The sequence below is a fragment of the Chenopodium album genome, chromosome 1 (genome assembly GCF_948465745.1).
Source record: "Chenopodium album chromosome 1, dcCheAlbu1.1, whole genome shotgun sequence".
Classification (NCBI taxonomy): domain Eukaryota; kingdom Viridiplantae; phylum Streptophyta; class Magnoliopsida; order Caryophyllales; family Amaranthaceae; genus Chenopodium; species Chenopodium album.
In genome coordinates, this window is record NC_137834.1 from 84,657,465 (window position 1) to 84,672,885 (window position 15,421).

General features: G+C 35.6%; 1 protein-coding gene across 2 annotated transcripts; it reads left to right on the forward strand.

Moving 5' to 3' along the window:
- The first annotated feature begins 778 nt into the window (after positions 1–778).
- Positions 779–5,595, forward strand: LOC145623898 (uncharacterized protein At4g19900-like). Of its 2 annotated transcripts, none has more exons than XM_081676813.1 (5): positions 779–965; positions 1,517–1,591; positions 2,359–2,853; positions 3,563–3,992; positions 4,913–5,595. In XM_081676813.1, exons 3-4 carry the CDS (start codon positions 2,359–2,361, stop codon positions 3,965–3,967), a joined length of 900 nt encoding a protein of 299 aa, XP_081532939.1. In that variant the 5' UTR covers positions 779–965; positions 1,517–1,591; the 3' UTR covers positions 3,968–3,992; positions 4,913–5,595. The 2 variants fall into 2 exon arrangements, with proteins under 2 accessions (XP_081532939.1, XP_081532944.1); XM_081676818.1 differs by having other exon boundaries at positions 2,417–2,853.
- Positions 5,596–15,421: the final 9,826 nt, after the last annotated feature.

The following is a 15,421-nucleotide window of genomic DNA, read 5'->3' on the forward strand; positions in this document are numbered from 1 at the left end:
CAGGGTGGATTTTACATTGTACCCGCCCCATCCCCGCCTCACTCCACCCGTCCCACTTCGTACCCGCCTTATCCCCACCTCACACCCACATCTATATATTTTATAAAACAAACTTTTATACTTTTATACTATTTTATATATATATAAAATATGTAAAATAAAATAGTAGATATAATAATTTGTAATACACTAATTTTATAACTAAAAAAAGTGTGTAATATTAATAATAATAATTTTATTTGTTGTAATTTATAAGTAGTATTAAATGTGTTGGATTGTGTATTGGAGGTGGGTCTTAGGTGGGGATTAAGCGGGTCTTAGATGGGGATGGATATCCAAGTGGGGGGTGGGGCGGAGATGGTTTTGGAATTGTACCCACCGGGGCGGGGATGGGGATGAATTTTGGACCCGTCGCGGGGACGAGGATGGGGATGGGGATGAAAATTTTAGGTGGGGATGGGGATGGGAAGGCTCCAATCCGCCCCAACCCGCCCCATTGACATCCCTAGTTGTAACCAATTGATTAGTAAATTCCGTACTGGGTAAGGGTGTGTCTCATTCACCTGATTGTCACTGATCTGAACTTACCTTAATTTATCTGAACTTATTAGATTTTAGTAGTATTAAAACTTGCTCCATATTTTAGCTGCAATTTGTACTTGGTAACCCTTATTAAATCTGAACTGAATTTATCCTGAACTTATTACGTATTACACGAAAATAAGGTGAACCGAACCGACCCTAAGTTAAATCAAAACTGACCGGAAATGATTTATCTACTCAAATCCAAGTCTAACTTTAGCCCGTTGCTGCGCTTGGCGGCTTGCTGGCCCGATTTAATTGTCTGTAAATCAAAATTTGTCCAATAATTTTCCCATTTTTATTGGCAAACAAGTTTCAGGACAATTCAAGATCATAATGACAATGGCGTAGATTTTTGTCAGCCATTCTTGTTTAACTTACTGGTAACTACCCCTTCTCTCTCTTTTTTATTTTTTATTTTCTCAATTGATCTATGTAATTTATTTAAATTTATTTTACTTATCTTGTTTGTTATTTCTTCGTAATAAAGATCTGTTTTTGTGTTCTTGGTTTTATTCATGTTTAATTATCATTTATTTAACTTCTAAGATTGAAAATTAATCAAATGTACTATTTCTGAAGTTTATATTAATCAATTACAGTAATGTTTTGTTGGAAAATTCTTTGCCAAAAAAGTTGGAATTTTTTTGACTGTAATTTGCTTAATTATTCGGACATATACCTGGATCTTGTAGGGATAATGGGATATTATCCAATTGTTTGATAATTACAAATTTGGAGCAAGATGTTTATTTGTTAATGGTGTAATGAAGGTAGAAATACTGTATATTGGTTCAGTTCATGGTCTAACTTGGAAGTTGTTTTTCGCGGTGTTGAGTAATTGTGTTAACATTGATAAAAGAGAATGTAAATCATCAGTAGACGCGATTGATCGATCAATTGATGATATGTTTATCATAAAATTGGTGTGCAGGCACTTCATTGTGCAATCAGGATTCAGGACTTACTTGGAGAAGCTAGTTGTGTGAGTATTATCAGAGCCTCAGAGGTACACTTCTCTCTTTCCTCGAGTTAAAACTTGCAATAGTTACGACTTACAAGCAAAATTTGCACTAAATGGATATATATAATTGAGTGCTTAGCATAATGTTGAAACCCATTGTAGCCCACTTGTGAGTGTCCCACATTGGAGAAAGAGGAGACGTGGTTTCACTTAAGGTAGAGAAGTAACTGCTACTATTGCCAACCGGTTTTAGTATGGAAGCTCTTAAGCCTTGTTTGTGGACCAAGCTCTCCTCCTCCTTGTTCGGATTGCCCAACCCTAGGCCCATTTCATATTGTTTCGAAATTTAACACATAATTAAGTTTGAGTAGCAAAACATATTTAATATTTTCCAACTTTTCAATAAAATAAGGAAACAAGAATGGCTGTAGAAAATTCAGTTTGTTCGACAGTTTTTTCTTCCAAAGGGAAAGCAAAGCTCACATTTCAGTACCTTGTACTGGCTGTAGCATTTTTAAATCACATGATCTGCATGCTTCTGTAAATAGCTTTCTTTCGTTAGCAGCTAAATGAGTCCATTTCTGTTCATCCTCTAATTGACTTTGAAAGTAGCTGCAACTTATAGCAATATGTATACCAGTATAAATTAGGCCATTTGGAGTTAAATTAAGTCGAAGGTAGGAATTTATGGCATTTAATCGTTGAAGATTTGTTTCAGTCTATAATCTATATAGTCCTTTATTAAGAGGCTAGGTTGAGAGTCTTAGCTGTAGAAGTTGTTAGTGATTCTATTCAAGTTTGGTTTTGTATAGATGCTTGGAACACTCCGTACAAGACGTCGTAATCAGTATGGAGTGCAATTGTGTGCAGTTGCATCAGCTATGCTCCTGCTCTTTTCAGTCACTCTTCTCTACAATCGCCTCACAGCAAACCGGAGGGGTTCTTTCCTGAATGATGGAGTTGCAGTCTTTGACGATCTTTTTGCTGTTGAGGATCCACTACTTCAAGACTCTGATCCTGACCTAAGAGCCACTTTGTCAGACGACCGAATTGATGAGCTTGATGTCATCGATGATGACTCCAAGGTTTCCAATGAGGAGGAAATCCTGAGGGGTTTAGAATCTGAAGGGGAGGAGAATGAGCATACTACGATTTCATCTACTGTATCTTCTGGTTACTTCTTTGATCACGCATCACATGTTATTCGTCGTACATTTGATGGAAAGTCTATCGATGAGTTTGACCAGTGGGAGGCTCATGCAACGATGTTTGAGGCTGGGACTGCTTCTGAGGAAAAGCTGAGCAAGGTTGGTTCTTTTTCTCTTAATAATTTTCTATGGGGTACTTTACTACTCCCTCCGTCCAATATATAGTTCTTGTTTGTGTTTTTTCACGGTATTTAAGAAATGGGAGGAGAAAGTGAATGAAGTACATAAAAAAGCTAAAAAGTACAATTATAGACAAAAGTTAGAGAGTGAAAGTGAAAAAAGTACAAAGCAAGTAGAAAATTTAAGGGTAATTTAGGAAGTACAATGAATAAAGTTGCAAAAAAATGAGGGTATGAGGGTCTTTACCTACTATCTAAAAATAGAAACAGGAACAACATTTTAGGTCTCTAAAATAGGAAATCAGGAACTATAATATGGGACAGAGGGAGTATATTTTGTCATGAATTCAAACTCTGGATAGCTAAATGCCTATAAATGTTATTAGTTGATCTGAAAGTCCCTCACCACAAACCCTTTTTATTTCAAATCTTGCCTTTTTTTTTTCTTTTTTTTTTTTTGAAATTGTGGGGGAGAGGGGTTTGTAGTCCGGTTTCTAAGTTGATTTTTCTTGGAAGTTGCTGACTTTTTTAGTGTTTTTTTTTTTTTTTTTTATTTTTTATTTTTTTAACTAATATATATATATATATATATATATATATATATATATTTCAATTTTTTATAAAAATGTATCATTTATGTATCTTAATACGGATCTCTCTGATTAAAAGGAAAAGATTTGTTTGACTAGGTTGCATTTGGTTCAGATGATATGCCTGTAGATGAGGAGGTGAGAAGGAAAGTGGTAAAGGTTAATAACATTGAGGATGCGCTTCTCTTAAAATTGGGTTCAAATGGTTCACCACTGAGGGAGGGTTGGGCAGCCTGGTTCGATGCCAAGAGTGTGTTTCTGAGAAAAGATAGGATGTTCAGGTCCAGCTTGGAGTTGTTGAATCCTGTGAACAATATGCACTTGCAGGACCCTGATGGGTTTGGTGTAACTGGACTTACAAGAGGAGATAAGCTTGTGCTGAAGGAATATCTCCACAGATTGAAAAAAAAGAACCCCTTGGGTGTTTCAAATAATGAATCAAAGGAAGTTGATGCTGACCACTCAGCTAAAAGGGATAGTAGTGTGAATCATGCTAGTATATGACGATCCCAAATGGACCTGTTTTAAGGTTGAGTTTTCTTTTTAATGACTCAAAATTGTGTTCCTATCTTCTATCTGGTCTCTTCTTGTTAACATGTGAATTACATTTTTGCTGTTTATAGACTAATCTTCAAACTATGTTGCTGTTCACGATGATTTCACTTAGCAGAAATATTGTTTTCCCTGCAACATTTACTATAGGGAAAATTATTTTTATTATGAAGGAAAACTGTTAGAAGTATTATAATAGCCCTAGTTAACAGTTTTTTTGGGAAACGATATGGAGATTTCATAGAAACCCTGATTTTCAGAATTTTGTGGAACTGATAGTATGAGAGTTTTTATGATGTGGGACTATTATTGCTCTATATGTGCTGCTAGACATCTGGTAGTTTGCTTGAAATTCTTGTGTTCAACTGCTTGTATTCTTCTGTATTAAACCCCCTCATTTAATATGTAAAATTCTAAGTTTAATATTCCAGTCTTCAAATAGTGACTTTAGAACGTTGATCGATTTTGCTGCTTTACATTGGTAGTTATTTACTAATTTATATACAATCATGTCTTTTGGGAACTCATTAGTCTTGCTTCTCATACACGTGGGCCTGATTTACAATAATGTCTGTTCAGTACAATTGTTGATATTGACAATCACCCTGGATTTCAGAGCTTAAGAGCTGACATAATATATCACCTAAATGGGTATTTGGTTTACACAGAGTGGGAATGAAATTAGAACCAGAATGTTACTAAGCATGTGTGGTTAAATGATGTTCTGGTTACACTAATATTCTATTATTAAGGTGTGGCTTGTGTAGGGATTCTTCCTTTTTTGGGCATATAAAGACATATTCAAATATATATATTAAGAAGTTTTTGTGAAACTTGTATGATTCATTCATGTGTTAACTCGTTGATGATTAAAATGAATTTGATTATGTTTAACAGGAAGGAGTTATCTAGAAGGAATTTTGGCTCAAGCTTTATATATCAGTTTCAAGGTATGGCTGATGGGTCTCAGCTTCCATATATTGTATCATGGATTCATTATTATTCTACGGAGTAAAATAGAATGCATTGAGTATATAATTTATTTTTAATCACGTCTCATTTGTGGTGTAACACTGATTTTAAGTGTGGAAGACAAGTAACTAAGTAAGGATTTGAGCATAGTATGCTAGCTGAAATTTTACAAGAAGAGAATGACCCTGAGTTCTGCTGGAATTGTCAGTGAAAGTTACTGAAACGGTTATGAGGCGATATGGAACTGAATTTGGCCCGACATTACTCATGAGTTTCATGACTGGGGGCAAGTGAAGGACCTAACTATTTTAGCCCCCTTCCCCGGTTCCCCCCAATCCAAGTGTTGTATGTAGTTATGAGTTATGACATTGTCTATATGTTAGGTTGTTTTTTTGGAATTGTGGAGTACTTCCCCATCTTCTTCATGGCAATTAAATTTATATTTAGATTGCCTGATACAATTTGTTATGTTAGTACTCGTATTTGGTAGACTCACTTGGTAATTTGTGGTTGTTTTCTGAGATGAAGTGTCTGGCCAAGGATGATGCTACCAATATGGTATGATGTTTGATATGAATTTGGATGTTGAACCCTAGCAATTTAATTAAGTTTGTGATTTGGAAAATGTTCTGTTACACTTCTATACATTCTTCTTGAAGGAATAATCATGACCCATCTTAAGTTAAGATTACTCTCAAATTCGGGAATGAACAAGTGAAGATAGTGTATGCTGTATGGATTTTTTTAGTTTGGGGCTAATGTATTCATTCTACCTATGGTGAGCATCCATGGCCCCCCCTTTTTTATTTATTTTTTTAATTTTTATTTTATACCCTAACTTCTAAGTACTCAATTGTTATACTTTTTCTTCCTCTTTTTTTTTGGAGACAAATTGTTATATCTTCTATTCTTGCATCTATGCTCCTAGGCATATTACGAAAATATATGATATACGAAGTATTTTATAGAATGGACACTCCTTTTAATGTAAAATAAGTAGTTTTCCTGTCTAATTTAGCTTCCATTCGAAATTGAGTTTAGCTTCCATTCTTCCATTCGAAATTGAGTTTAGCTTTTAACTTTTGAGAAGAAGCCGCACATTCTGACCAAAGAATATATACTCCTCAGTTCACATATATGAGCTGAATTTGGTCGACTTTTATTTGTCTCTTTGTTCTTTGATTATAAATCCCATCTTGGACTGCCAAAAACTAGAGTTGAAATGATTTAAATTCTTTGATTTACCCAACAACCCTTGTAAATAGTGGTACCACGCAACTGGAGATTGACTGAATAGCAAGAAGCCAAAACAGTAGAGAAGATCAAATCCAAGGGTTTGGTCTCCATTATTTTTTATGATAGAAGCCAAAAGGAAAGTTTAGGTAAAAGGATTCCAATGTCTTGGAGATGACTTTTCTTGAACTCTTAATGGAATCGGAAATTAATTGATAAAATGATGATGTACCGATGGGAAGAGGAGACAGGACATTGGTGAAGCTGTATTAGGTCATCAGCTGAATTGTAGCAATGTGGAGAGGGAATAAGTGAAATAGATATACTAATTATTTACCAAGTTAGATAGTCTGAGAACGTAATTATCTTTAGTCTGTATTATCTCTTATGTACTTGTAGTAGATATTAGCCCGTCCTTTTGGATTGAGGACGAATGCCTTAAAAGCCATGTTGTTGAGTACTTGAGTTGAACCTACTACTTGCTGGCTTTGCTGTGTGCTCTTATTTGGTGATTGTTCTTTGTTCTCTTGTGAGCAATCGAGGTTTTGGTTGACAGTTCACATTCATGACTACTTCAGAGAATATATCTGATTATCGCTTACAGTATTGTACTACTTATCTATACCTCTTTGAACTGTAATTAGTGGGAAACAGCTCCCAGCAAACGTTGAGTTGTCCAAAATTCAATCAAATCGGGTCTCCAGTATGTAGGACTAACACTGAAGAATTTAGATCCTGAAAAAAGAATCCTGCCTGTTGCATGTTCATGCTGAGGAAAGATAGCAGCTGAGGAAATATAGCAGAGTTAGCTGTGATATCTTGCAGACGCCATAAATTGAGTCCTTTCATATGAAGACATCAATCCTTCGTGTTTTTAAAACATTATGTAGATTAGCAAGTGTCTGAGGTATTATGTCAGCACATATGTGAAGTATCAATCGTTAAAGGTTCTGTTTCTGGAGCCGAAAAACATAGGGCAGATCACTGAGCCCAAAATTTCTCTGGTCAGTGCTGGATGTATGCTATAGATTCGAGAGTAGGATTCATCGAAGGCTGGGTGAAGAAAATTTGTCATTCCATCACTGCTGATTGTATATCAGCTTAGAAACTTCCTTAGTCTAATCTGTAGGAAAATGCAAAGGTGGGGTGAAAAGAAGCAAAGAAAGTTTGTCGTTACATCACTGCAGATCTTTTGCTAGCTCATAGACTCCTTTCGTAGCTGGCGCTTCTCTTATCACCACTCTAGCCTTGCACCATATATAAACCTCATATCTGTTGTAGTCTTTTTGCCATGTGGGAAATCCGTTTGAATATCATCTGCTTCAATGGCTTAAACATCCTTGGCCATATCCTCTCACTCTCTAATAATATCGGCTTATTAAGAGATGGCTCTTATTGTTATATTTTGCGTGAACAGAGAATAGAAGTAGAAAAGTAGTCCTTTGTAGTATGCTAGATTGCTAGTGAATTATGGTTGGTCAAAAGGATGTGAATTATAACTAGAAGCATTTGAACCATTATGGTTGAAGGAAGCTCATTGAATAGAGGAGGTTATTTTGGTTCATAGGTACATAGATTATTGTTTCAAAAATATTATGATGTTAGTAGATATGAAATACTCGGTATAATTTCATGCTAGTCCCAATTAGTATTATATACTCCTGGAGTACCATGGATCATGGTACTCCTTATACAATATATTTGAGTTATTTTGCGTACACTTTATGTTATATTGTTTAAATGTTGTGTTATTTTGTTACAACAATATGTTATTTACTTATATATTACTTCAACCCCAACTCATGCTATTTTTAATTTACATTAAATAACATGTACTTATATAAAAATAGCATAGATATAAATTGAAATAATAATAAATTCACATCAAAATAACATTAGCAGTGTTGAGTTTTAAGGCATCTTGAAGATAATCAAACACTTTAGAAGATACTAAATTTCTAGACATAAACATATTTACACTCTTAAACTACCTTCAAATCAATTGATTTCTAAGAAACACAAAAAAAAATTAGAAGAAGAAAAGGGGAGAGAGAAAGTATGTTAGATTTAGAGTTAGAGTAGTGAGAGGAAGAGAGTGAGAGTGAGGTTGATTCCTAGAAAACCCAGAAACTTGGAAGAAGAAAGGAGAGAGAAAGTGTATGATTTTGAGTTGGAGTAACTGAGAGGAAGAGAGAGTGAGTGCAGGATGAAAATAAATGAGAAAAATGGCAAAATAACATACATGTATTTTAAAATAACACATATATAATTTGAAGTAACAAAGCGTTAACATCAAAATATTATGAGTTTTATAAAACCTGGAGTACCGTGTGCATGGTACTCCAGGAGTATACTAGAAATTGTGCTTTTATAAAGTTGGGCATTTTCGGACCATTTTCACCACTCAATCTTAGTAAGGGTAAATTCAACCATAAATTACGAGTATTTCTATTCTAGACACCTTAACATGTAATCATATCGTAACAACTTTTCCTGGACAAGCCTAAAATAGGTTGTCATTAGATTGCCACAAATGTAAGCCCATTATGCCATACTTAGTTCATTAGAGGCTTGTCTTTCATTTCTCAATTATCTTGCACTGATGGCAAACTGTGCACATCGAACTTCCTGGAACGAGTTGCACACCCGTGCCAAATGCTGCACCGCCGTGCTAAAGCTACTTCACCGAAGACAGGCGCACGAGCATTGGCTGCTTGTTCTTCACTTCTTCTGCATCAAGTCCATGGGTATGGCATAAGTTCAAGCCTTAGCAAAGAGCCTAAAAATTTAAACGCTTAAAAAAAAAACAAACAAACAAATAAAAAAATAGTTGGGCTTGTATGCGCTATACGGCTATACCATAATCTTACGTAGTCACGTGTAATATAGGCCCACTGAAAATTTATTAACAAAACAATACGTAGTAATACCAATCAGGGGCAATCAGCCATTATTGTGTGTGGATTTGCATTTTATTTTTCATATGACGTAATTTGAAACAAATGATTTTGGCATGATAATGGAATATGGATTATGGATTTATGGAAATTTGTAACAAAGGAACAACTGAACAAGATTACGACTTATGGATTGTAATGTGTGTTAGATTATGGAAATAATCTCTTGTAATTATCTTTGCATATATTTAGTGTATATCTTTCCTAGTTTAGCGTAGCTTAACCTAGACGCCTAATCTTGTATATATACTAATCTTTGATGAATGAGAAGCCTACGACAAATATTCACATATTTTCTCATGGTATCACGAGTCTAGGTTTCTTTCCTGAAAACCCTATTTCTCTCTTCTTCCGCTCTATTCTTTCTTCCTCCATGGCCGAATCAAGCAAGATTCATCCTGCAACTCTTGTGAACAACATCAAGTCTTGTATCCCCATCACTCTAGATTATGAGGGCAAGCAATTTAACACTTGGTCGACTCTTTTCCAACTTCATTGTCGTGCGAATTTGGTGATCGAGCACATAATTCCACCTCCGGTGGATCCTTCGGCCAAGAAAACTGAACCCACCCCTGCTGAACAAGCTTTTACTCAACGCCTTGACGACATCGTTCGACAATGGATTTATAATACCATCTCCCCGGACCTTATGAATTCGATTATTGACAATGATGACTCAGCGTTGGATGCGTGGAAACGGTTGGAGGAATTCTTTCTCAATAACAAGTCTGCTAGAGCTTTGCAACTTGATGCTCGATTTACAAATACTCGGCTGGAGCAATTTGATGGCGTCAAGGCATATTGCACTCATCTTAAGTCTCTCGCGGATAGCTTGAAAAATGTTGGGGATCAAGTCTCCGATAATCGTATGGCACTTCAGCTTTTAAAGGGTTTAACAGAGGAGTACAAGCCCTTTCGAACATCAGTCCGCCATATGAACCCTCTGCCTTCCTTTGATACTCTCCGTTCCATGCTCGAGCTTGAAGAGCAAGGTAATGCCACCGACATCACCCACGACACCCACGAAGAGGCGCTTCTTTCTCATGCCAATTCCACGGGTCAGCAGGGTCAAGGAGAATCCTCACAAAATTCTTCTCGGGGGCAGCCTTGTCAAGGTAGCCGGAAAAACAAAGGCAAGGGCGGTAAAGGGAAAGGGGGTGGCGCGCCAGCCGCCGCCAGCCGGAGCAACCACCAGCAGCCGCCGCAGAATCAGCAGCAGCGCTGGTCGGGCCAACCCCAGCAGCAGCAGCAGGGCGCGCCACAGCAAGCTCCCTGGCTGCTTCCCCCTCCATGGGCATATTGGAACCAAGGGTCTTGGGTCGTGCCTCCATGTCCCTACCCTTCTCAGGGACCAACCCAACAGCAATGGTCCGCAAGGCAGCCTCAACCCGGCGTTCTTGGGCCTCGTCCTCAACAAGCCTACTATGTGACCAATCCACCTTCTTCTATGGGTTATGCACCAACCAATATTGAGCAAGCAATGCATACATTGTCTATTCCCGATCCGAACTACTACATGGACACGGGTGCTACGTCTCACATGACAAATTCCCAAGGTAAATTGTCTTCGTATGTTCAATTAAATAATAGCATTCATAATTCTATTATTGTTGGTGATGGTAGCAAAATTCCAATTAAAGGTTATGGTCACGAATCTCTTAATCAAAACACACTCCAACTCAAAAATGTCCTTCATGTCCCAAAGCTTATTACAGGCGCCTCTGTGGGGCATTGCAGTAAGGAGGGTGCTTTGTATGATGATCCTACTTCTTACAGGCGCCTCTGTGGGGCTTGCAGTACTTGACTTTCACTCGACCAGATATCTCTTATGCAGTTCAGCAAGTATGCTTATTTATGCACTCACCCCGTGTTGAGCACATGGATGCGTTGAAACGCATTCTGCGATATATTAAAGGTACGACAGATTTTGGTTTACACCTACATAAATCTCCCGTGTCGTCTCTTGTGTCTTACACGGATGCAGATTGGGGCGGGTGTCCGGACACTCGTCGTTCTACATCAGGGTATTGTGTGTACCTTGGTGATAATCTGATTTCTTGGTCTTCGAAACGCCAACCCACTTTGTCTAAATCCAGTTGTGAAGCAGAGTACAGAGGGGTTGCTAATGTGGTTTATGAATCCTGCTGGATTCGGAATTTGTTGCTAGAGCTATTTCTCCCTATTCCGAAAGCAACGTTGGTTTATTGTGACAATGTTAGTGCGATTTATCTCTCTAGTAATCCGGTACAACATCAGCGCACTAAACACATTGAAATGGACATTCACTTTGTTCGTGAGAAGGTTCAACGCGGCGAAGTTCGTGTACTACATGTTCCATCCCGTTACCAGATTGCAGACATTTTCACTAAAGGTCTGCCTAAGGTTTTATTTGATGATTTTCGGGACAGTCTCAGCGTTCGTAGTCCTACTGTTTCGACTGCGGGGGTGTGTTAGATTATGGAAATAATCTCTTGTAATTATCTTTGCATATATTTAGTGTATATCTTTCCTAGTTTAGCGTAGCTTAACCTAGACGCCTAATCTTGTATATATACTAATCTTTGATAAATGAGAAGCCTACGGCAAATATTCACATATTCTCTCAATGTGCACATGCCTAAAATATAAATTGAGCCGAACAGTGAAAAATATTCCTTATTTTTATTTTGTTGTATAAATTGAGCCGAATAGTGAAAACTATTCCTTGTTTTTATTTTGTTGAGTATTAGTCTTTTACGCGGGGGACCTCCCACCAGGGTCATTTGGAGCCCGATCCTCAATAAATTCTGTAATCAATTAGTTAATGAATTTTAAGAACTTTATTTTATTTATAAATATTAGAACTTTCCAAGATCCGCCATTGGTCTTCTGTATCAATTATTTTATTGTGAATTTTATTTTTTTGACAGGTTATTGTGAATTAAGTGTACATAGATGTTTTTGTTATTTGCTTAAAGATTATTTCAATTTTCAAACATAATTATTTAGAAGCTATTTGATTGTGTTGAGACATTTACGATTTCAAAATATAGCATTTTTCTATTCACGATTTCTATTACAATATATATTTTCATATATTTTGAATACTATGCAAAAACAAACGATGTAAAACGTATGACAATTAAAATCAATAGTATCACTAAAAAGCAATGATAAATTTTTACCATAATTAAACCTTTACAACAAATCATTATGAGAACTTCATCAATGGCTTGGAGTTCAAAAACCGATATGGACCGGACCGGTTCTCGGACTGGTTGGGACTGAAGAGAACCGGTCCTAACAAGTTAAGTCTTTGAGTCAAGAAAGTTTAATTTTTGGTCTTCAGTCTAGTCCAATCTAATACAAAATCACTTAAATATCAATGTTGGACCAAACCGATTTTTGCATTTCACAACCTCTATTATATTTATTATTTACCTTAAAAATACTATAAATATTATTATACTATGAGCTATCATATGTTAGACATTTAAAATTGGCATTAACAAATAACAATCTTATTTCTTAGATTTATCTTTCTCTTTTTTCCTAAGGTTATAAAAATATAAAAAAAATATATTCTAAAACTGATCCAAGCAGAATCGATCTGGTCTTCAAGTTTTGAATTTATATTTCCAATCTTTGGTTCAATGAATAGGCGATAGGCCTACTTGGACCAAATTCTAACATTTATCAAGGCCTTTTCAAGAGTTGAATACTGAAATCCCTTAGAACAAACCATTTTAATCTAACTAATTCAAATTCATATTTGCATCGAATTCTGTAAATCCCTAATCATAAATAGTTTCTTATATCTTAAAATACACATAATAAATTTCTACTTGATTTTTCAGTTGCTGAAATTAATTAATTATTCATGAGCATATCTGAACAAATACCGCATCAATTGTTCTTAAATTAAAATCATCTAAGCTTACTTTTACTGTAAATCAACCTAAATTCAAACTAACTTCTCTAATAATCTAATTTGAATCCATTTGTTGTTATTCAAGTCAACTATTATACTCCGTATGCACAAGTTACTCGGTACTGTTGAGCACAATTCTCACAATTCACAAAAAATTGAACATACTACTAATACTTAAGATCATTTCAAATTAATTTAATTATCATAGAAAAGTTAAAACAATGACAATTCCAATTAGTTTTGTATTTGTTGTTTAGTGATTTTGGTGGTACAATTGGTAATAACGATTTGGATGTTTAGCAATGAGCTACTTCTTTCAAAGTAGTAACTAGTCATATTTTTATCTAGAGATGTGCAAGATGATACCGATATAACCACAAAACATAAACTGTCTCTCACTGTTAATATTTTATTTTATCTTGTATTTTGACGTTGAGTTTAAATTTTTATTGAAAACAAACAAGATGGACGTTACATTTGCTCTACTCTTTGAAAAATTTAATAAAAACCATAGAGTAAAAAAAAAAGTTATAGTAGATCAAGATTTGGATTATTTCAACAGGAAACATTGGAAACCACAAATCTGACTCCCACAAAAAAGCATAAAATAGAAGATCCATTATTTGTTTATTTGTTGGAGTATGGTAGCTATTGCTTTGGGTTGCTCATTTGCCAAAACCTTTTAAAACTTGCACTGGATAAATCCAAAACTTCCTCATATAATTATCGATCATAAACAATTAAACACCATATTTTCTATTGTAGTTTTTGAAGTATTAAAGAATTACTCCTAAGTAAAAACAATTGAATTGAATGTTGTTTGAAGTACTAAAGAATTGCTCTTTTTGTTCTTTGATAAACTAATTAAAGAATTGCTCCTTGTTGAATGTTGTTCGTTATTCTTCGATGAGTGGGGTAAGATAAATTTATTAATTATACTAGATTAGTAATTAATCGTGCGATGCACGAATTAGAATAAAAAATTCAATACAATATAAAATAATTAATTCACAAAATGTGCGTTTTTAAAAGAGAAATATCACTAATACGCTTTTGGTTAATTGATGTTCACATTTTAATTTATTTATTAAAAATTATTTTCCTAATATTGAATTTGGAAGGAGAAAAATATAATATAAATGATGTCCTAAACAATTTTGAAGGAAAATTTTTTCATAAGAAACTGACATGTGTACAGTGATGATGTAAGCGGTTTTTATTTTAGTTATAACTAGGATGGGCTTCTAAACAAGGCTATTACTCGAGAACTCCTTGTTTGGCCCAAGGATTGTTTCTCAAGCTAAGAAATCTTCAAAAGCTTGCCAAATACGATAAGATTAGTAAAATTGGGATTATTAAACTGTATTTTTCCTAAAATTAAATAGAATTTACGTAATTTATATTCAAGTACTAATATCTCTTTTCTTGTATACATTTACGTTTGATTCAACTCTATTATTTTTCTTAAATAATTCTTTCTACGGAGTACCTTAAGTTCTGATGGCTGCTTCTCATAAGTCATTCTCTCACTATTATACTTAACTAAATACTAGGGATGGCAATCTAGTCCAGATCCGACCCTACTCCGCCCCGATCCGAGGTAAAATATCCGCTTCGAGTCCGAGAAAAAAGTAATCCGAGTTCGACTCTGTTAAAATAATCCGACTCCGAGTCGGAGGAGGGTCGGAGTTGGATCCTATAAAAAAATCCGAGAAAAAAATCCGACTCCGACAAATGTTCGACTTTAACGGATTATCCGACTCCGACTCCGACTCCAATAGATAGTGGATTTTTGTGTGGGTCATGGTGGCATTGGGTGTGGGTTGTGAAGGCCCAAATAGCCCAACATCTCAAAGTATGTTGAATAATGAAAAAAAAACTCGGAGTCGGGTCGGATCTGAGTCGGAGTCGGAGGTCGGATACTGAAGTCGGAGTCGGAGTCGGATGTCGAAGTCGGATGTCGGAGTCGGAGTCGGAGTCGGATGTCGTATTTAACCTCCGACTTCCTGTCGGGTCGGAGTCGGATTTAGCATAATCCGCTCCGAGTCCGACCCGTTGTCATCCCTACTAAATACTCACAATGGAGACACCAGTTTCTTTACAATATATATAATTGCCACAACACTTGTACACTCAAATTATATCATCGATTTAGTAGAACTGGATATGACAACATAGCCAGATTACTTGTCATGTAGTTTTTCATTAAATTGAAATTTTTGTACTTTGATATTTAATTTATGGAAAATGAATGAATTGAAGTAATTAAGCACAAAAAATATGATTCTTGTAGAGTTATGGAGGTTGTACAAAAGAAAGGAAAAAAGAAATTGA